Genomic DNA, 22,272 nt, shown 5'->3' with positions numbered 1-22,272 from the left:
GCGGTGGCGGCGGGCGGCGAAAAGCCGGGGCCCGGCCGAGGGCGGGGTGGGGCGGAGCGTGCGGTTGTGCTGGTGGAGCCGTCGAAGGGTTGGGTTCCGCTGGGGCGGCCGCGCAGCGGGAGCGGCGTCTGACCGAGATGCTGCGGTTGCTGTAACTGCTGTCAGTGGCGCGGGGGGTTCATCAGCATCGCCTCGGGTAGCCCTGAAATGGCTGCGGGGAGCGGAAACGGGCAAGAGGGAGGAGTGGAGCTCCAGGCCGCAGGAGCTCGAGTAGAGCTTTGCAATAGAGCTCCAGAAACTAAAGACGGATAAAAAGGACGTGGAGCTGTTGGGGTGAGGCCAGAGGAGGCCATGGGGATGCTGCGAGGGCTGGAGCAGCTCTGCTCTGGAGCCAGGCTGAGAGAGCTGGGCTTGGGCAGCCTGGGGAAGAGAAGGTTCCTGAAGGGGAGACCTGAGAGCAGCTCCAGTGCCTGAAGGGGCTGCAGGAAAGCTGGAGAGGGGCTTGGGACAAGGGCCTGTAGGGACAGGACAAGGGGGAATGGCTTTAACCCGACACAGGGGAGCCTCTGGCAGTGGGATGCACCCCATGCCGGCCACCCTGCCTAGGGCTTTGTTCCACATCCCTTTATTTTCATGCAGGGCTCTCCTCTGCTCTGCTCTCAAGGAACTGAACAAGGAACAGGCAGGAGATAACAAAGCCGTGGTGGGTCTGCAGGCAGCTGCCTGTGGAAGCTTGGCCTTTGCCCCAGTGCTCATTCACGATGGACCCCAGCAGGGCCAAGCCCACAAAAGCCTCCCCTCATCTGTCGAGGCAGCCTGGCCCCCCCTGGGTTGGGGGCTGAAAGTGCCTTGATCTGTCTGGGTTTGTGGGAACTCAAAGAGTCCTTCTGCCTTTGTTCTGCCTTTGCCTCACCTGTGTTGACAGCATTGGGATGCACACAGATGAGATCTCCCAGCTGTATCACACATACAAGGATGCTGTGCCTCCTGGATGACACTGTGCCTGTATCACAGTAAATTACATTTAGATTTGACAGGTCGAGGCAGCAGCTAGAAGAAATGTGACACAGCCTCTCAAACGTACCTGCCACTCACAGCCACAGCTCCCTGCGCCGCTGTTTTGATCACAGAGACAATGGAGGTGATTGCCAAGTGGTAACTGATGCTCAGCGAACACGAGTCCTCATGATGACAGCAGACTGAAGAAACCCTTCCAGCGCAGCGTATCATTCCCACAAAACACTGCTGAGGATGCTTCAGCATCTTCCCCCCCGCAAACCCAAGCTGCAGAGGCTGAGGATGTGCAGCACAAGCAAGCAGGACGGCTGGCACGAGGCCGGTTTCGTGGTGTGCACAGAACAGCATCCCACCATGTCCTCCTCTGGAGGCAGGCACCTTTTCCACTGTGCTCCTTGCAGAAATCCTATGAAATGAGAATCCTCCTTAACTTCAACCTTCCACCACAGCATCAATAGTTTACTGACAACGGCAGTCCCAAAATGACAGGGCTTAGCGCATCCACATGCTGTGCACCCGGGAGGAGCTGACCATTTGGCCAGCATGTCTTCCCTTGCTGAAAACGCACAACCTTCTCCTCGGTGTGCTCACCGTGGCTTGCAGGGATGCTGGACACGGTGTGGTCTTGTAAGGGGAGATGGTTTTCTCTGCACCACAGAGAACTGCTGCATCCCAAGGGCTGTGCCACACGCACGGCATTCCCTGGGCTCAGCCCGGGGATGTGGGCTGCTCTGCAAGGAAAAGCAAGCGTGGTGCTGAGGCACAGCGGGGTGCAGAGCCCGAGAGGCTCACCCCCACCCAGCCCCTGCCCACGTTGTGCTGGGCCTGCTGGAAGGAGGACTCGGAAGAAAAGCCCGGTTTGCGTTCGTGATGTGCAGTTCATGTGTGACATTAAATGGAAAAGAAGCTGGAGTTCTGCGAGTTCATTTTGGTTCACTCCCCGCCCTCCACCACTCTCCATGTGAAAAAAGAGCTGCAAAACTGAAAATACGTCATTTTGACGAGTGATTTCAGACGCAAAGGTGGTGGAGATCACTCCTACTGCTGGAGAAGCTGTTCCCTCTGAGCCCCGCAGCCAGGCTCCCCTGTAACCCACAGCAGCGGTGCTGGGAGCTGCTGGCTCTGGCTTAAGGGGCCCAATGGGCAGGACCATGCACATCCTGCACTGCCTGTACCCAGGGCAAGGCCAGTGCTGGCTGGAAGTTGCATGTCAAGGGGGCGGATGCAGTGTGGGAGGGGACGTGTGCCGTGAGGAGGTTTCCACACCCAAGGGGCCAGAATCAGAGAATCAGCCATTTCCCTCCTCCCAGCCTGACCCTCTTTATTTGCCTTTGGGGCTGCCAGTCCCTGCACAGATCAGTCCACAGCCAGCCTCTGGAGTCGCCCAGAGCCTCCCACGTCCCTTCAGCTGCTGCTGGGCCTGATGAATCCTAGGAAGTGTCCTGAGAGCAGGGGAGAAGGGAGCTGCTCCCCCCCACAGGGGTGCTGCAGAGGCTCCACATCACTTTCTCCATAGAGAGAAACCCGCAGGCATAACTGAGGTATTGTGCGTCCCACACCACGCGTGCTCCGACTGCAGTCCTGCCAGCGGAAGACTTGTCAGTTGAATGCCTCCTTTCTTTAATCCCTGAGATAGCTGAAGGATGCTGCTTTCATCTGATAGCATTTATGGGCTCTTATAATGAGTTTTGGCTTGCTGAGATAAATTAATGTGCTCAACCAGAGGTGTAAACTTCATTAATGGCAGCAGTGAGATCAGCGTTATTCTAGTATAGGATGTAAACAGGCTGGACACATGAAAGGGGATTTGGCTGTTGGGTTGGTTTTTTTCTCTCTCTTCCTTTTAACATTCCTAATTGCTGTTGATTTGTATCTTTTCTGCTGTGTGTGTGTGTTCAAACTCCACTGCTTTGCCACCTCTTCATCTTGCAGTGGAAACCATCAAATAACACACCATCGGGACTGAATGATGTAACTGCTGAGTGTGAACAGCAACACGCTGCAGTTCTGCCTGGCACGTTTCTAGCTCTTTCACATATTTGACAAGTCAGACAAAAAGACACAAGATCTGATGAGAAATTAGTGTGTCCCTTATTCCTGTCCCAGGTTTTTGGCTTACCAGTGGAAATAGGATGTTGCAGTGGTTGTCAAGGACCAGACTTTGAGACTCTGTGCAAGCATGAGAACAAGATGTCACAGGCTCCAGGTTTCAGGCTGTGGGTCCTTCAGTAAAGGTTGTCTTCCCCTAGTCCATTTCCCTATTACAGCTCCTGAGGATGTTTTCTAGTTCCTTTGTATAGGAAATCACACAAACATAACACAATAAAGCTAATTCCTAATGGCCATTAGGATCCCGGAGAGCACTGCTCAGCGAGGGAGGGTCTAGCCCCTGGAGAAGCGTTTTCAGGAGCAGACATGCGAGAGCCATCTGTCGCCTCACCAGCCGCGGTGACAGCCACAGCACGTCTCCCTCTGCATCCCACTCGGAACGTTCACACCGTGACTGAAGGCTGCCGGGATGCAGCAAGAGGAGCCTGCCAAAAGGTGCATTGCGCCAAACGGAGCGCAGGGCTCGGCACTCACAGTGCCCCAAGTGGCTCCAAGCAAAAGGCGCTCGCAGCTGCTTTCCCTCCGCGAGGAAAGCCCCATGTGGCTGGCAGATTTACAGAGGTCTGCAGTGCTATGTATTGTATAGATCAGGGTGATAGATGTTAATAGAACTGAATGCATATGTATTGAGAGCAGCCCTGAGGAGGAGTTGGGGGTGATGGGTGATGAGACGCTCCCTGGCTCCAGCGTGTGCTTGAGCCCAGAACCCCCCCGTGTGCTGGACTGGACCCCCAGAGTGTGAGCAGCAGCTCGGGGAGGGGATCCTGCCCCTCTGCTGCGTTCTGGGGAGCCCCCCCTGCAGTCCTGATGCAGCTCTGGGGCAACAGCACAAAGGGGACGTGGAGGGGCTGGAGCGAGTCCAGAGGCCACAGAGCTGCTGCGAGGGTTGGAGCAGCCCTGCTCTGGAGCCAGGCTGAGAGAGGCTGGGAACGGCTTTAAGGTAGAAGAGGGGAGACTGAGCTGAGCTCTTAGGCAGAAGCTCTTCCCTGTGAGGGTGCTGAGGCGCTGGCACAGGGTGCCCAGAGAAGCTGTGGCTGCCCCATCCCTGGCAGTGTTCAAGGCCAGGTTGGACACAGGGGCTTGGAGCAAGCTGCTCTAGTGGAAGGGGTCCCTGCCTGTGGCAGGGGTTGGAGCTGGATGAGCTTTGAGCTCCCTTTCAACACAAACCAGTCTGGGTTTCTATGATTCACTACAGAGAGTTTCCTGCTTCCTCTGAAGCAGGGTCACAATAATCTGTTGGTTGGAAGCAAAACACCAATTCCTTTTGAGAAGCACAGTGAAAAGCTTTCCCAAGAAAGGGTGTTGTCCAGGGGAGCAGCTTGTTCCAGGTGACAGTGATGGCCACCAGGCACTCCTTTACCCACAGTCGCAAGCACAATGAACTTTTCTTGCTGTTTCTCGGCAGAAGAGCTGGGTGACACACACACACACAGACAAGAAGGCGAAAAACCCTACAGGGCTTTACAAAACATGACACAGTGCAGCACAAGCTTCTTTCCCTGGGGAGGGTGGAAGGAAACAAGCATGTGACAGTTACTCATCGCATTGCTTAAGGCAAGGCTGGGAGGCACAGAGATGCGGCAGCAACACGCACGGAAGGCGGAATCGACTGACAATAGTTTCCTGGCCCATATAATGCAGGAGTCAGACTGGGTGAGCTACACTACCATGATCCCAGGGCAGCCTTAGCCCTCTGTCATGTCTGGTCTTGTCTTAGGTCTTGTCTGGTATGTGATGATAGGATGGATGTGGGGGGCCTGAGTTCTCGTTTGACCAGCTGGATGTGCTCAGGACACACCTCCAGCCCCGCCTGCACTTGGCCCCAAGACACGGGGCAGTTCCACCAAGTGCACACTGGCCCATGTTGATGTGTCCCAGCAGAAAGCAAAGCAGTGCTGGAAGACACAGGGTGCCTCCATGGCCCAGTGCCCTGCCCCGTGTCCGCGGGCGCTCCTCATCCCGGCTCCAGGCGCAGCACCAGTATTTATACATGAAAAGAGACTGTGATTTCCACAGAAACAAACTGCCCCCTCAGTCCATTAATAAACCCAGTTTTCACTGCCAAAACATTTCAGTTTCCGTTCCGTAAGACTTGCTTGGTTTTCTTTGTTTTCGCTGCATTTTGTGACAGCTTGTTTCTGGCAAATGAAAGTTTGCTATTATGGTAAATCTTCCTGCAGCGTGGCCAGCAAAGCAGCAGCAGTAACTACAGGAGCCTTTGCTTTCTCAATGATTCGACTTCCAATGGCTGGCTCTGATTTCCAGCCGCACTGCCGGGACCTGGGGGGATGGAAGGCACAAGGTGCTGCTCCCCGTGCACAGAGCCGTGAGGGGGGCCCCGGCTGGTGCAGCCTCCACACGGACCCTGCCAGCATCAGGGGAGAGCGGGACAAAATGCCGGCAGTTCCCGTTCCGCCGAGCCCCCTTCCTTGCGCAGTGCCACGGGGGGACGGGGCGGCTCCCGCGCAGGAACCGGAGCGATCGCGGCCCCTCGGTGTCCGCTGTGCCCGCGCCGGACCCTCCCGCAGCCGTCGGCAGCGCGGGGCCGGGGGGGGGGGGGGGGGGAGCCGGGGCCGGTGCGCGCAGCTCGGGGCCTCCGCGGTGCTGCGGGAGGTGCCGGACGCGGGGAGCCCCCTCGGGGCAGTGCCCGACCCCCGGCTCTGGCCCCTGCTCCGAGCCTGGGAGGGGGGGGCTTGGAGGGCGGAGAGCGGGGGGGGGGGGGGGGGGCGGCGCATCCCTGCCCAGCGCCGGCTCCGCTCCGCGCCTGGTTGGTGCTGTCGGGTCCGGGGGCGCGGCCAGGCCGGGGCCGTCCCGGTAAAGCGGCGGCGCGGGCGGCGCGGTCCCGCACCATGGAGGGGCACCTGGCGCGCTGCAAGATCGTGGTGGTGGGGGACACGCAGTGCGGCAAGACCGCGCTGCTGCACGTCTTCGCCAAGGACTGCTACCCCGAGGTGTGCGCGGCCGGGCGGGCGCGGCGGGGCCGGGCTCGGGCTCGGTTTGCCTCGGCTCGGCTGGGCTCACCTCTGCTCTCCCTCCGTCCCCCCAGAGCTACGTGCCCACCGTCTTCGAGAACTACACGGCCAGCTTCGAGATCGACAAGCAGCGCACCGAGCTCAACATGTGGGACACCTCAGGTGGGCCGGGGGATGCGCGGGGTGGTGGTGGTGGTGGTGATGCGGTGGGACCGGGACGGGGTCTTCCCCCTTCTTGAGCTCCAGCAGCCTGCGAGCCCCCGCCCGGGGCCCGGGCAGCCCCCGCCGCAGCGCTGAGGAGGCTCCGGTGCCGCATCCGCGGCGGAGCGGCTCCATCCGTGTCCGCGCACGGATGCACCGGGTGGGGGGCGAGGCGCAGCCCGAGGAGAGCCCTCGCCGTGGGGAGGAATGCGCTGCCCTTCACTGCCCTCTGCCGCGGAGCCCCTGGGGTTCCTCGCCGGGTTTTGGTCCGGTTTGGTTGTGCCTCTTCGCGTCCTGTTGTGATTCTGCATGAAGCCTTCGTCGCAGCAGCCTCAGCCCATCGGGACCCTTCCCAAAAACTTCGTGCTGCTTTGTATGGAGGGGCAAATTTAATCGAATCGCACAGCGGTTTGGTTTGGAAGGGACCTTAAAGCTCATCGAGTTCCAACCCTGTGCCACAGGCAGGGACCCATTCCACTAGACCAGCTTGCTCCAAACCCCATCCAGGGATGGGGCAAGGGAGTTGCAAACAAAGTGCTTGATGCAAAGCTAATAAAGATGCTGGCATCCAGCAAAGTTCACGTGCGCTTTTTGATTTGCCCCTGACAAGCTTTTTAGGCTGTTCTATACACATGGTGCAGCTGAATGCTGTGCTATGTTAATGTATGTGCATCAGAGACTTGCTGATGATCTTTCCCTGTAATTTCTGGAGTCCTTATGTCCTCTCAATGTCCAACAGCAATAGCAAATTAAAACGTGACCTAGGACTTTCTTGGCTCTTGTACTCAAATTCCTTGCTGTGATCTTACATCCATCAAATTACAGCTGTAGTATGCACACAGCTTTACCTGGAGTAGCGGCTTTACTGAGGCTTGGACCAGCTCTAACATCTAAAATGTGTTTGAGTCTGCTCTGGGCCCTCCTGACCCATGAGATCTTACTTTTTGCTGCTTTTTATTCCCTGAAACGAAAAGGGGTCTTTTGCTTTGCCCACACGATGTGTGCTGGGATGCGAGCCACAAAGATGCTGGCTCTTAGGGCAGCTTTGGGTGCTGGGGCTGTGGATGAAGCGTTGGCTCCCAGCATTTGACTGGGAGCTGTGCCTGAAGTGCAGAGCACTGGCTGTGACTTGAGAGTCGTTATGTGGTGGATGGTGCTGGGCTGGTGTCTGTGTGAAGTCCCACGGGAACAGCAAAGCCACCCTGGTCCCCCAGGGCCTGCCTACAGAAGCTGGAGCTGCCCCAGTGGGGTGAGTGCTATCGGGGTGCATGGGATTGAGGGTGACCCCATTGGGGCCATGCCCCATGGCTGTGGGGGCTTCTGCAGCCTGCCAAAGGGGCTGCGAGGGGCATCTTTGTTAGGGTGGCTTTGCTCCAGGTGTCTACTTGGCATGATAAACTTCCCCGAGTGAGCGTGCCGAAGCGCGTGTGATGACTTGTCTGCTTTTCAGGAATTCTCCAGAATGCTTGGCTTTGATCTTACAAATGTCAAAGAAAAGGCTATGATAGAAAGTCTTGAAAGCTGTGTAGGAGTATCTGATACCTGCATCCGATGCTGTCACAAAAGTCAACAGAAGACGTAAGTTTGTCTAATATTTGTCCCTACAGCCAATATAAAATGGACTTTGATTTTCTCCCTTCTCCTCATGGAAAAGTGTAAGACCTTTTTAACAGCTTTGATGTAGTTTTCCGGATAAGTTCCCTTCTGTTGTAGCTTTGATTTGAGGTACGTAGGGGCCAGTTCTTCACTTAATGGTCACGCAAAGCAATGCACCCTCATAATCAACCTGGTGTTTTCAGCTGTAGTCTGGCAAGCTGCCGTTGATACCCTTTGGAGACACTTGTGAACAGGAGCTTTGGTAAAAGAACTTTGGCACAACAGCGAACCAGCTGAGCTGAGGAGCTCGTTGCCCTCCTCACGCAGGATGGCAGGCGCTGGGGAGAGCTTTCCCTTGTCCCTGTGCTACCTCCTGTCTGTTTTAAGCAGCTTTGCACCCAGGGGCTTCTTGTTCATGATAAATTCCATCCCAGCAAGAGCAGGAAGGGAGGTGCTGGGAAACTGCTCCCCCCTCCTGTCAGGATCACCCTGGTTTCATTGTTTAAACACTTGCCACCTCTTAGCTGGGTGACTGGAGCTGAGGGGCTCCTCCAGCAACCAGGCCAGGGCAGAGGAGCTGCCTATGAGTTAATTCATTTTAGTTCCTCCTGCCCCATAGTTGTGGAGGCGGTTGGAGGCTCTGGAAGCTGTGCAGGGTGAGCTGAGCATCGGCCAGCAGCAGTGCTGGGGCAAGGACAGGCTGCCTGGAAAACTCCCTTCCTTGGGACCAAGCGTGGCCGTGGCCTGCCTGGAGTCCTGCTGCTGATCCCTGTGCAAACAGGAATGTTGTCTGCTCCCTGGGGCTGATAGAGGTGCGTTGGAAAATGCACCTTTCAGGCTGAATGTGCCCCTCCTAAGTGGCAAATGACATTAGCAGCAGTAAATCTGGTTAGAGAAATGCTGCCATAGGGTGGACAGAAGCGATGGAGAACTGAAAGGCTCCCAAATGGCTCTGTTTTCCTTGAAAAGCCATACAGGATGGATAGGGTTTTTGCTCCAAGCCTTACAGGGGACGCGGTGCTTTGCTGCTCCTCCTGCTCTGGTAAATTCTTTCTTTGTTGCCTGTTGGCCAAATGCGCTCAGTGCAGAAGCCGCACGGTGCCGGGATCTTGTGGCAGGGTGAAACTCCTGTTTGACAGGATGCCTGGTGGCTTGGGAGTGCTGCTCCCAAAGGGCTGGGTGCCTCCCAGACCCGCAGTGCTGGTCCCAGCCCTGTCAGGAAGGGCTTTCATCCTGGCGGCCAGGTGGAGGGAGGATGGATGGGTTTGATCACCAGCGATGCTTTACAAGGAGTAGGCGAGTTTCATTTCTCTGCTTCAGAGGTGTAAAAGGGAGAGCAGTTACCAGCAGGTGTGCACTGGACGGGTAGGTTTTCACCATGCAGTGCCTGCGTTCCCTGTGGGATCGGGGAGTGCCTGCGGATCTGTCCTGCTGTGGTCGCAGCAGAGCTGCTGCGGTGCTCAGCCAGCGTCCAGTGCTCCTGAGCTCTCTCCTTCCCAGGGACCAGCTCTTCCCAGGGGGACTCAGGCATTGCCCATGGATGCGCTGCCACAGCTCCAGGCCTTGCTGGGGAGGGATGGGCACGGCCAGGGTGCTCCAGCACCAGAGCTGGCAGGTCTGGGGCTTTGCCCTCTACCTGGGTGGGGGTTTGGTTTGTTTCCAGTAATGATGGGGAGGAAGCTGCTCTCTGCATGGCAGCCTGGGCTCAGTTCTGTGCTTTTGGTTCATGGCCCTTTGCGCCCAGAGGCTCTTGTCCACCTCCTGTGTCCTCAAAGTGCGGGCAGGCAGGGCAGTGATGGGACCTGAGGCCATGTAGCTGCTTCGCTGATGCAGATCCCGATGCAGGGTAGAGCTGCCCGGTTCTGGTAGGGGCATCTGTGCCAGTGGCTCAGGGGGGAAAGGACACCAGGCCTGGCGTTGTGCCTTGCACACTATCACCGTTGCCTTGGAAAGCTGCTGGAGAGGCCGTTCCTGTCCTTTTGTGGACCAGCAGGATGCACTGCTGCCAAGAGCCACAGCGTCTACCCCAGCCTGTGCCGCTGCAGACAGCAGTGCCCATGGGTTCAGCAGTGCTGCAGCTCACAGCAGGGGACTTGCACGGCTGCCAGGCCTTTGCCAGAGCTTCTGTCTCTCGAGCAGATGTGCTTTCAAGTCAAGAATAACACAGCGAGTCGCAAATCCCCCTCCACCTCCCTCTTTGCCTGTACTCAGCAAACAATCTGCCTTCGTAGGGCCCGTGTGGGAACCTCCAGACTGTGATAACAGATCCTTCTTTAGGGGAACTACCCAGGAATGTTGATTAGATTAGAGCTGAAAGGGGCTGAGTTTAGCAACGGCATCTCCATGGATGCTGGGGCTGTGCCTGGATTCCCAGCGCGGGGCTGGGGGATTGCCATGGCTGCCTCTTCCAGTGTGCAAGAGCGAGTTCTCTCTTGGGGAAGAGTTCAATGGCACTTGCACTCTGAGGCAGAGAAAACATGCGGAGCTGCCCTTTCCATACCAAAATAGCTCCTCCCATGCTCCGGGTTGAGGCTGGGAGCCCGAAACCGGCGGCGTTGTGTTCTGCCTCAGCACGAGTACGTAGTTAAACCTAAAAATACGTGCAGCCGGGTCACGTTCTCAGGCGGGTCGGTAACCAGGCTCAAAGAGCTGCAGCAGAGGCAATGCTCGTGCTGGAGTGGGTGGAGGACGCGCCTGAGAATCCAGGACAGGACAGTCCCTGGGCAGGGAGTGGGGCTCAGGTGGAGGCTGCTGCTCCTGCGCTGCCTTGCGCAAGGGCAGCATCCTCCTTCCTCCCTTACGGATGCGGGAGGCTCGGCCTCCGTGGGGTGTCGTGGGAGAGGCTGAGGAGCGGGGCCATAGTGCCAACTTGGAGGCAGGAATGGGCTGACTTGGGTTGGGGTTGGCCCCCGGCTCTGATGCAGCCCCTTTCCCGCAGCACAGAGCTGATCCGTGCTCTCCCATGCGCAAGGGCAGCACTGCTGTGCTCTCCCTATTCCTTCTGTCAGCCTGGCTGCCCTGTGGCTCCTGGGGCTGCTTTAACGCTGATTTACTGCACGTTTAGGGTAAGTGGAAGCTTCTTATCGAGGCGGTCGCGCACACACAGAGACCTGCAGAAACTCCCTGGAGCAGCGCAGTCACACCCTGGCTTCTGCTTGTGCTGACTTGCCTTTCCAATCGCCTTCACCCCGCGTGGTGCCAGGGATGCTGCTCCTGCCCCACCAAGCTGTGCCAGTGTGCTTTGGGATGGGAGGAGGCTTTGTGGACGGGAGAGCTGTGAAGGACCGGGCAGCATCCCCCCGGTGCCATGGGCGCTGAGGACAGGGGCGCAGCTTTCATCTTGCCCCACATCCTGCAGATTGCATCTCCTCCGGATTAAACTTCAGGAGCGCACAGGCCCAGCCTTTGCTGCGGGGAGAAGCCTTATCTGGTAGCTGAGCAGGCAGGGAGGGGTCTGCTGCTTACGCACGGCAGACCTGGAACATGCAACCTTGCATAAAGATAATTGTGTTTGTGCAGCCCTCGGATGCGTTCCCCAGAGCCAAAGCTGTGCTGTGGGAATCGGTTGCCACTCCTTGGGCTTGCTGTACCCAGAGAAAGGGTGACAGGCAGGTTGTGGCAATGGTAAGAGGGCCAGGAAGGGGCTTCTGGCTCCCGTTAGTCTCCTTTGCCCGCTGCCTCAGGCATGGCTTCCAGCATGCATGTGGGAAGCCTGGGTGAGCTGCTCAGGCTGCCAGTGCAGCGGGGACTTCCTCAAGGAGCTTCCAGAGCTTCCTCCCGTTGCCAGAGTGAGGTTTGCATCTGAGCAAGCTCCTCTGAACCTGAAGGTAGAAGAGGGGAGACTGAGCTGAGCTCTTAGGCAGAAGCTCTTCCCTGTGAGGGTGCTGAGGCGCTGGCACAGGGTGCCCAGAGAAGCTGTGGCTGCCCCATCCCTGGCAGTGTTCAAGGCCAGGTTGGACACAGGGGCTTGGAGCAAGCTGCTCCAGTGGAAGGGGTCCCTGCCCATGGCAGGGGTTGGAGCTGGGTGAGCTTTAAGCTCCCTTCCAGCCCAAACCAGTCTGGGATTCTATGAACCTGTGTGAGATAGGGCACAGGATCCGGATGAGGCAGAAGGACCCTGTGCCTGCCTGGGCTGGGGATTCCTCTGCCAGTGAATCCAGCAGAACAGCCTCCTCCTGAGTGACAGGTTTCCAGTAATAAGCTCTGGAGAGGGGCCTGGGAATGCAGTGCTAATACCGTTCCCTTCATCCTGGTCATGTCCATCCTGCATCCGTGCCAGCTGGGCTGTTTGGGAGCGTACTCATTTTCATATGCGCACTGTAGGAACTGGGAGCCGAGGTTGCTTGTCCAAGGTGAGGAGCAGTTGTTTCAGTCATGCATTTCCTAGGCAATTGCCTGCTCCATGGCATGGAGCAACGTCCTCCTTCTCTACACTTGAGGGGTTTGCAGGGATGCTGGGCAAGAGAAATGCCATGGTCCAGCCATGAGAGACGCTTCTACACATCCCAGGGTCAATGGCTGTGCCGTGCTTGGTGTCCCATGGAGCCTGGACCAGGGGTAGCTGCAGTTCCCTCTGCTGCTCCCTTCCTCCCTCCAGCTTTGCTGGATGCCTTGGTTTTGGACTCGGTACAACCAGAGCCTGTCACTGCCAGTGTCTCTGTCACCAGTGCTTTGGTGTTTTAATTCCTGTCTCTGCCACTTGTCCCTCTTCCAAGCTGGCCTCTAATGAGCACTGTATCCGTGTCACGAATGTGTTTTATACCAGTGGGATCTGCATTATCCTCCCCTTCTGGCCAATAATCAGCCGGGGGGATTGGGGATCTTTAATCTGCCTCTGAGCCCCGGCTGAGCTGGGACCTGCAGGGTGCTCAGCAGTATTGCAGCAGTTCATCAATCTTTAGACAAAGAAACCTTCTGGTTTGCTTTCCCAAGAGAGGGTCTGGTTTCACACCGAGGGTAAAGCCGGTCTCTGGACACGGGGTGCTTCAGATCTTTGTCTCCCTGATGTGCATCTATTGCAGTCTGGAAGGCTGCAGTGGCTTGCGGCTTGGCCTCCTGTTTGTAGGGCCCATCAGCACTGATGACACAAGGAATGAGGAGGGCATTTGCATACCCTGCTCTGCCATGTGCCAGGCATGCAGAGCCATTCTCTTTCAAGTCTTGCCTTCTGCCTTTCTAAAGGCAACTAAAGCATTCAGGCAGGGCCCTGTATCCGCAGCGCTGCCCGTGCCTGTGGGCCGTGGGGAGCTGCTTGTCCACTGGGGTGAAAGGATCACGGAAGAAAAATGCCTTTCATAGTCTGTCCCAGGAGGATAAAGGGACCGGGCATGACCTTTGGGGCTGTTTAACTCTGATCTCCAGTGTTCCCTGGGGCTGAATTCCTCCTCTCCCTCTGCTGTAGACTCTGCCATTGTTTCCCTGCACCCATTTCCCCTGTTCTAGCAGTGGGAAGTGTTTTCGGATGACTCTGTGCCCTCTGGTTGCAGCCGCAGAGGAAGCGGGAGCTCTGGAGCATCCTGGATGGCCCGGATGGCAGCTGAGATTCCTGCGGGCTCTCCATGGGGACCGGCCCCACTGTGCTGCGCTGCCTGCACTGGGGAGCCCTGGAGCTCAGCTCCTCACTGGGGCCGGGTGAAGGATGGGGGCACCCACCAGAAGCTGCAGCCCCATCCTGGAGCAGCTGCGTGGGCTGTTCCTGCCCTGGGAATTGCACAGAGGTCTCCTTTTCCATCTTAATGGTGTGGTATAAATGAAATATGTTATTAACACCTTCATCATCATCTGCCGTGGCAGAGGAATGAGTAACGGTGTTCATTGCCACCTCATGTAATATTACCCGGGTCTGGAGCACTCAGGTGTGGAAAGAGTGCAGTGATTGAATGTGAGCATCCTCCTCACACATCGGAGCTCTGCTGCAGCTGCCCAGCGTGGGGAGGTGGGAAGGGGGCTCCGAGCTGTGCCTCTGCATGCAGGGCCTTTGCTTCTAGTAAGCTGTTGCTCAGATGAATTTCTCTTACGACTGAAAAGCTGTGAATTGAGCTCCAGAAAGCCCTGCGTCACCTCAGGAGACCCTGAGCATGTGTGCTGGTGCTGAGCAGCTCCCAAGGACCTGAGCCCTGCCTGGGAAGCACTGGAGGGCCATATGGCTGGTGAAGCTCAGTGAAGGGTGATTTGGCCCCACGGCAGTGGAGGCAGTGGAGTCTTGTGTCTGATGCTGGCTGAGAGGTGGTGCAGGCTTCTTGCCATGCACGGGGAGAGGATACCAAGGGAGCTGCACCTTGGCAGAGGACAAAGGCCTGGCTGAGCTGGCAATGGGATTTGCCTAGCAAAGAAGACATCCCATGTAGCCTCTGAAGCCACTGCTCCCGGCATTGCTGCACAGGGAGGTAACCTGGAGCAATCTGGGCTTGTTGATGCAGCACCCCATAAAGCTGGGATGTATTTCTGCTTCGTTCTGTGAAGGATGCTCTTGGCTGTCCTCAGAAAGCAGCATGTGCCCCAGCATCGCTGGCTCTATGGGGAGCGCTCACAGCGAGCCCTGCAAGGCAAGTGCAATGCTGAAAAACGTAGGGCTTGGCAGTGCTCGTCTCTGTTCCAAGCCAGAGCTGGCTGGGGCTGCAGGAGCCCCTCACGGAGCAGAGCATGGCTCTGCATGCGTATTTGCTTTCCTGGTTTGCAATATGCTATTGTTGGAAGGAGGGTGCCCATGGGAGGAGGCTCATTATCTCTGAGGACAGCTAATAGGGAACAAATGCAGATTAACGCTGTGCTGGTAGAGATGAAACAGCTCCTTTCAGTCCCCTGCCCGTGAGTGGCATCTCTGAGTGGCAGTGCCAGGCATTGAGGAGCTGCCAGCTGACGGGAAAGAGGAGCTGCTCCTGCTGCACCCGCCCTGGCTTTCAGACTACAACTGCGTGGGTTTGTGTTTAAGCTGGGGTTTGGTTGCTCCAATCTGATCACAAACAGATGCTCCTAGGGTCTGCTTCTCGCAAACCCGGGTGCCAAGTGGGAGGGTGACTCATGCAGGGGAGGAAGGTTGGCTCTCGGCTTCCTGTGTGTTCGGAAGTGCCTCTGCGGGGTCTTGCTTGGAGGATCTGAGAGGTGTCAAGTGCTCAGAAGCAACAGAACTGCAGACCTGGAGCTGAGGGCACTGGGGCTTTCGGAGGCTTCTGTGTTTTGGGGTGGCTCTGTTTTTAGCTGTTGTTCCCAATGGAAAAGTAACAGATGCAAAACCTGCAGGAATAATCTCCCCAAAGGAATTTCCCGATTCAGTAAAGACCCAGAAGCATCAAATCCCAGGTCGGATGCTGGCACCATTGCTGGCACCGGGGTGGGGATGGCAGGGTGGCTCTGCAGGGCGGCAGAGGGGCTGTGGGCTCTGTGCCGAGGAGCTGGCTGGCTGCTGAGGGAGCAGCAGGTTGCTATGATACAGTTTGCTGTGGCAATGTCTGCGCTGAGCGGAGCCAGCACCACCTCTACAAAAGGAGCATTCCTGGGCTGGGAGGGGGCAGATTTATCTGCAGTGTTTATGTAAAGCCGAGGAGCTGCAGGGAGAGGATGTGTGTGGGAATGCTTTCCTGCAGCGTGCGCTGGGGCCCCTGTCTGCCGGCAGATCCCCTTATGTGCGCCGGGGAGAGATAAAGGGCTCGGCAAATCCAAGCGCATCAGATCAGCGCTGGATCTCGCATCCCGTCCGGTAAAGGCGCCCTAGGCAGGAGGCTGACAGCTCGGTTCAGAGCCCTGCCAAGCTGGGTGCTGCCTGCAGGGCAGCTTGGGTCACCTTGCTCTGCTGCAGCAGGGTGCGAGGCAGCAGCTCCCCGGTGCCAGCTCTGCTCGTCACGCTCGGGAGCAGCTTGAGCCTGAAGCGGGGTCAGAGATCGCTGGGCCTGGGGATGCGGGGGTCACCTCGCTGGGTACCAGCCTGCATCCCCTGTCCTCGGAGCCAGGCAGGGCGCCGCAGGGCCTGGCTGCTTTCCATGCAGGGAACGTGACTTTCCCTCTAGGAAGACGGCTGCGCGCTGCAGAGGTCAGGGTCTGCTCCTTCTGTGCTGCATCCCAGCTGCTGCTCTTCCCGGTGCCTTTGCAGGGGCAGAGACCCACGCTGTGGCTTCTCATACGGGAGCAGGGATGTGCCGGGTGCCTTTGCTCCTGAGCGCTGGCGGCAGTGTGGTGTCTGGAGATACCGGTAGCTGGTTTTGCTGTGGATCCAAACGCTCTGGAGCTGGGCAGGGCTTGGGAAGACACAAAGCAGCCCTCAGCCTGCCCTGTGCGGCTCTGCTCCCCTCTGCAGAGGTATCTGGGGTATTTGCAGGGCACGTGGCATGCTTTGCTGTGCTGGATGCAGTTGTGAGCCCCTGCGCAGACAAGAGCCAGGGTGGGAGCTCCCGCCGAGGACCAGCCTGTTCTGCTCCCACGCTTATCCCAGGCAGATTGCTGGGGTACATCAGCCACCATCATCCATATTTCCTCAAGGAGCCCCCTGACACCTGGCCTGGGTGCTCCACCTCTTCCCAGGGTGGGAAAGGGCATCCCAAGGGGCCGTGGCAGGAAGCGCGTCCGGTTTCCTTGGCCTTGGGGTGGGCGATCCTTCGGGAGGAGCAGATCCAACAAGGACTCTGGTGTCTCTGCTTCCCCTCGGCAGAAACAAACATCTGCTTCTCATCCCTCCAGGAAGCTGAAGCCCATTGTAAAGCCCAATACAAACCCGAAGCAATGAGCCGATTGCCCCGTTGCTGTCGACGGAGGCATCTGCAGTTGCACACTTCAAACAGCATCACCGTGGGGCAATGACCTGAATGCCTGGAATGGTCATTGAAGGTGTGCGTGGGGCAGAAGCTGGGCAGGATTCAGGCTGGGCTTTCTGCCTGCTCATGGAGAAATCCTGCAGAATACAGTCATCCCCTCCCATTTACAGCTTGCTCACCCAAACCTGACACATCTTTTATGGACCAGAAAGAATCTGACTGTTCCCAGCACAAATCCAGAGTACAAGGCAGTTCTTTTTATACTTGCCTTCAATTCTCACCATCCATGTGAGCAAGCTCTCGTGTATAAAGATAGCTAGAGAGGATAAAAAATAGCACAGCGTTCCCTGTCTTCTCTCAGCTGCACTTTTCCACCATCAGTAGTGCAGTAACTGCATGACAATAGGATCTTTATGTACAATAGCAGTGGTGGAGAGGCGCGTGCTGCTCTCCAGCCTTGCAGCCCTTCCAAGCTCTGGCATCTCAGCATGCTCTGGCATCACAACTCCATCGCTTCTTCCTTGCCAGATGTTTGTTAGGGTGGGAGAGAGATGCAAACCTTGCCTTTATTTCCACTCTGCAAAGGGATAAATGCGAGAGCCCAAACCCTCTGACTTCCACACCTAAACGAAGGGACCACGTCCTCTGCAGAACCAAACAGCACCTAACGAAGGGTCAACATCCTCTGGCTCTTGGCAGAGCAGTTTGCACTCTATGGCAGTGTCTGCAGTGCCTGGCAGAGGGCTGGGGGTCCCAGCCTGCCCCTTCAGGCAGCAGCATCAGTGGGGGGGTGATGTTCTGCTCACCGGCTGCTCCTCTCCTCAGGCTCGGCGTACTACGATAACGTCCGTCCCTTGGCCTACCCGGACTCGGATGCTGTGCTCATCTGCTTTGACATCAGCCGCCCGGAGACCCTCGACAGCGTGCTCAAGAAGGTGAGTGCCCGGCGTGCTTCTGCCTGGTGAGATGGGTCCTCTGCAGCAGCACCAGTCCTGCTTCCTGGGACCGCCACCAGGGCTAAAAGCCTTGGCTGGGGTTAAGGTCCTCAGATAAGGGTGGTTGTGCTGGGGTGAGGGTGGTTGTGCTCGGATGAGGATGACTGTGGTCAGATGAGGGTGGTTGTGCTCAGGTGAGGGTGGTTGTGCTCAGATGAGGGTGGTTGTGCTCGGATGAGGATGCTGCTGCTGATCCCTCCATAGTCTGTGCAGGAAGCCGATATTTCCATATGAAAGGAGCCCAGTGAATGGGAGCTTGCAGCATGGAGAGGGGGAGATCTGTGTGTACGCATACATACAAATGTGTGGACAGAGAAGTGTAGGGCATTTGTTCTGCTTTTCATGAAGACCTTGGAAGCTGTTGTGCATCTCTTTTTAGCGTAACCACCAATGGGTATGCTCTGGGTTGCTTGCAGCAGTTGAGAAGTGGCCTCTGGTGCCATTTCCATGCAAGCAGAGAGCTCAGCTTTTCGGCTGTCCCCTCAGCTCAGCGTCTGCGCAGTAAGGAAGGCATCAGTCACTTCCCTATAGCTTGACAACAGGAAGGGTTCAGAGCTGTGGCACTGAATCTCAGCTGTGAATGAATAAAACGAGGTGGCACAGTGCCACTGGGCTGGGTGGCCCATGGGGCCCTGAGCATCGTCTGCCCTCTCAGAGCTCAGTGGCCACGCTCTGCGGTGGCATGAAGGTTAGCCCCTTCCAGGGCAGCAGATACCTCCAGGCAGCAGGTCCCAGAGAGCCCCACTGCGCCCCGGCCCCTCGCATCCCTTGGTCTGTCTGTACCCTGCTTCCTCCCATGGAACGCAGGGAGCCGCGGTTTCAGTGAGCTCCCGGCAGAGCTGCAGAGCGCTCACTGGCGCTGTCTCCTTTGCCAGGGGGGAGTTTTGTCTGGCATCTCGTTTGTGAGGCTCTCTGAGACACCGAGGCGTGACAAGCACCACAGAGCAGGGATGCTGAGGCTGTTCGGGCTGCTGGGCTGGGTGGCCGCTGTCCGAACCAGTCCCATTGTGCCCACTGCCCCCTTCGGCCTCTCCACGTCTTGCCAGACGTTGTGCTGGAGCAAGTGCCTCTTATTCAGTCACTGGGAAGTGGGTCTGTGTCTCCCAAGTGTCCTGGGGAGGGGACAAAGACCCCTCAGATTACTCTGTCAATGGCTCAGTGTTCGTTCCTGGGCTGGGGTGCTGAGCGTGCTGGGTGGAAGGAGGCGTTTCGTGTGGACTGAAAGAATTCACAGCTCAGCTTGGCAGTCAGCAGAATAATAATGCAAGCAAATCCCTTGTACCTTAATGAGATGCGAACCCATCAAGAATTAGCCGGGGTTGGGGTTTATTTAGGTCTCTCTTCACGCTCTTCATTGGAGTCCGCGTTGCTCAGTGCGTGGTCTTCCCCGTGCAGCCTCGCGGATGCTTTGGGTGCTGTTAGGCAATGTCTTTTTGATACGGTGACTTAAAGTAAAACCTAACTGACAGGGGATTTCTTCAGTGCCTCTGAGTTGTTTCCTTTGGTGCAGTCTATGAAGGCGAGGAGAATTCCTAAGACACCATGAAGTTGGAATGGGTTTTAGCTTTTGGTATCAGGCGAAGAAGGAAAATAACGCTCCCTATGCAAGCCTTAGGCAGAAACACTAATTCAGCGGAGGAAATCTTTATTCTTCTTGCTGCCCTTGTGATGCCCGGGCTGCCTGTGCAGCGTGCACACTTGGAGGGAAGGAGAAGGCAAAGGAGCTGCTGCTCTTCACTGCACACAAAGCAGGTTTCTGTGGGGTGGTGCCCTCCTTCTCACAGGGCTCCATAGCGCAGCAAATCTTTGGCTCCCTCAAGAGTCAATCATGCGAGCGGAGGGTGGCACCTCTCCCCATAGACAGGGAGCCTGGATCATCACAGAGAGCCCTGACCTCTGCCTGCTGAGAACAGACCCCGTAGCTCAGTCCCTTTGGGAGTTTCCATCCTTCAGGGACATGAAGGTGCTTGAGTTCCTGCTCCGAAAGAACCGCATCCTCCTCTTCTTGCGGCCGTCTTGGCTCTTGACGACCGAAGCTGTGCTGCCCATGTGCTGGGGGGGTGTGTGAGTCCCGGTGGATGGAGCGGGGGATTTGGGTTCATGGTGAAGACACTTGAGCCCATCTCCTGGTGTTTTGCAGTTGCTTTGGTCTGATACTGGTTGGGTGAAACTTGGGTCCTTCTTGGCACTGCCTCTCCCCACCAGCTCAGGGACACTGGGCTGTGGGCTTGGTTTTCTTTCCCCTTCTAATTGCCTAGGGCATGTGCTTAACCATCAGTCAGTGCAGCAGGGAACTGCTGTTTCCAAGTGACATCTTTAGCCAGGGCTAACCTCCATTTATCATCTGCCTCCTCCTTTAGAAACACTACATAAGGAAGCAGGGTGTTGACAGGCTCATGGGGTCTGCCCTGGGGGAGGTCATAGGTGATGGCTTGATTTACTGCTGCGGCCACTTAGCTGCAAATTGGGCATTAACTTTTGGAGCTCTGAAAGGAGCCATTGGTGCGAAGGAAGTGAACGTTTGATGTGGCCTTCTCCTGCCATTGCTTCAATTCTCCATCTCCCTGGCTGTAGTTATGCCCCGAATATTGTAATGTCTTTAACATGTGGCTCCCCATAACAAGCAGATGGTGGGTGTGCTGAGCAAAGAGCTCCCCGTGACCGTGGGCTCTTCAAGCGTCTCACCCCTGAGCGCCTTCTCCCCCTTGTCCCCCCTGCAGTGGCAAGGGGAGACTCAGGAGTTCTGCCCCAATGCAAAGATCGTGCTGGTGGGCTGCAAGCTGGACATGCGGACGGACCTGAACACGCTGCGGGAGCTCTCCAAGCAGCGCCTCATCCCTGTCACACATGAGCAGGTACGTTCAGCGCCCGCCCCGCTGGCACTGGGCTGCAGGACCTACTGGACAGGGAAGCTCAGCAGCAGATGACCCCCGTGCCCGGGTCTTGGTCTGAAGCTGGTTTATGGTGCTGAGCTGCTCACGCTTACAGCACTTGTCCCCAGCTCTGGCAGCTGTTGACCTATTCCTGGTGCTCTGCACAACAGCCTCCTTGTTAGGAGCTGCATCCCTTGGATGCGGTGGAGATGCCTGATTTGACAAGTTGGACTGGCTAAAGGGGAGCGTTGTGCTCCTGCAGCTCCTTCAGCTCCGAGTGACTGCTGGTGGGGAGCCCTGCTGGGGATGGGGGAACCAGAACCAGCTGGGCTGGGATGTGCTGTGGCTCTCAGTGGACCCAGCAGTGTCTATGGGCTGGCTGCAGCCCCAGTACTGGGTGCACCTTGGGTTGCTCTGTGCCTGGCTCCACACTGAGCACAGCAGCTCCCAGGTACCTGCCGCAGTAAGCAGGGTTCTCCAGGACCCTGCTGCAGGGCTGGCCCTGCCTTGGTGACAGGCACTTGGGGACACTGCTGGGGAGCCCACCCTCGCATCTGGTGCTCTCACAGCCCTTTAGCGAGGCGACGAGGGCGCTCTGACGGGGCTGCCCCTGCCGTGAAAGGATGCTCTTGCGGAGCGCTGCCCTCCTAACCCGTTCCCTCTTCCCTCCGGAGCGCAGGGCAGCGCGCTGGCGCGGCAGATCGGGGCCGTGGCTTATGCGGAGTGCTCCTCCAAGGTGTCCGAGAACAGCGTGCGGGATGTGTTCCACGTGACCACGCTGGCCTCCGTCAACAGGGTGCACAAGAACTTGAAGCGCAGCAACTCGAAGCGGGGACTGAAGCGGGCGTCACAGATGCCCGGCAGGACGGACTTACTGAGCGACACGGAGATGAGGAAAGAGCGCGCCAAGAGCTGCTCCATCATGTGAATCCCGGCTGTAAATAGCGTCTGTGTGCTGTCCGTTTTGTACAGGAACTGCCGGAGGCGAGGCTGCGTGGCCAGCCTGCCTTTCCAAAGCCTTTCTCTCAAGTCCCTAGGGCTGAGCAAAGGTCCCAGCTGCAAACAGGGGGGGGGCACAGGTTGCCCCTCACCATGGAGACTTGTGGGTTGGCTGCTGCTGCGTGGATTGCTTGGGGTGAAGGAGCCACTTGGCAGAGGAGTATTCAGGTGCTGGGTGAAAGGGAGTGATCCTGTGTGTGTGTGTGTGCCACCCCTCCTGTTCCCATGGCCCAGCCTCTGTGCCTGTGTGCAGCGTGGGGCTGTGCGGGACCTGGGCTGGAGGGTGGGAGATGGGTGGTGGTGCCGGCAGCAGCGTGCAATCAGAAGGTGTTCTTCCAACCTTCCTTCAGAAGAGAAATGATGTTTGAGGTGGTGCTGCCTTGAGCTAGGCTGGACAGCAAATCCCCATGGAAGCTGCAGGTCTGGGCCGGAGCTGGGAGGGACGGGATGTCCTGGGAAGGAACCTTAACCCAACAAGAGACCGCAGTAGCCCACCTCCTGCTGTAGGTAGGTGGCTCTTTTCATGCTATTTTAGGTACTTGAGCTCCATCTGAAATGCAGCGGAGTGGATCTGGCTCCAGGGGAGAGGTCTATCCCAGTAGCTGCATCCCGTGAACTGTGGTTCCCTTTCAGCAAGCAAATGCCGCTCGGGAGCTGGTGTCCCTGCTGCTGACAGCCTGCTCACTCATCAGCCTGCTCCTGCCCCGCTTCTGAGGCAGCAGACTGCCGTAACCATCCATATCCTGCTCTCCACCCATTCCCAGCT

At 57.3% G+C, this 22,272-nt stretch overlaps 1 protein-coding gene across 1 annotated transcript; it reads left to right on the top strand.

Annotated features, from left to right (window-relative positions):
- Window positions 1–5,883: 5,883 nt before the first annotated feature.
- RND2 (Rho family GTPase 2) lies at window positions 5,884–21,435 on the top strand. Its single transcript, XM_057414169.1, has 5 exons — window positions 5,884–6,077; window positions 6,173–6,260; window positions 17,465–17,574; window positions 20,355–20,489; window positions 21,187–21,435. The coding sequence occupies exons 1-5, from the start codon at window positions 5,976–5,978 to the stop codon at window positions 21,433–21,435; spliced, it is 684 nt and encodes a 227-aa protein (XP_057270152.1). The 5' UTR covers window positions 5,884–5,975.
- The last annotated feature ends 837 nt before the right edge of the window (window positions 21,436–22,272 follow it).

The sequence above is a fragment of the Pezoporus wallicus genome, unplaced genomic scaffold (genome assembly GCF_028554395.1).
Source record: "Pezoporus wallicus isolate ANWC-B61680 ecotype Strahan unplaced genomic scaffold, APGP_CSIRO_Pwel_v1 contig_13150, whole genome shotgun sequence".
NCBI lineage: Eukaryota > Metazoa > Chordata > Aves > Psittaciformes > Psittacidae > Pezoporus > Pezoporus wallicus.
This window is presented reverse-complemented; position numbering and strand designations above follow the sequence as displayed.

What these genes read in the sequence shown, in the direction of transcription:
- RND2 (XM_057414169.1), top strand. Translation starts at nt 5,976, where the DNA reads ATGGAGGGGCACCTGGCGCGCTGCAAGATCGTGGTGGTGGGGGACACG. An exon ending in CCAAGGACTGCTACCCCGAG is followed by an intron (nt 6,078 to 6,172) that starts GTGTGCGCGGCC and finishes CCGTCCCCCCAG; the next exon opens with AGCTACGTGCCCACCGTCTT. An exon ending in TCGACAGCGTGCTCAAGAAG is followed by an intron (nt 17,575 to 20,354) that starts GTGAGTGCCCGG and finishes TCCCCCCTGCAG; the next exon opens with TGGCAAGGGGAGACTCAGGA.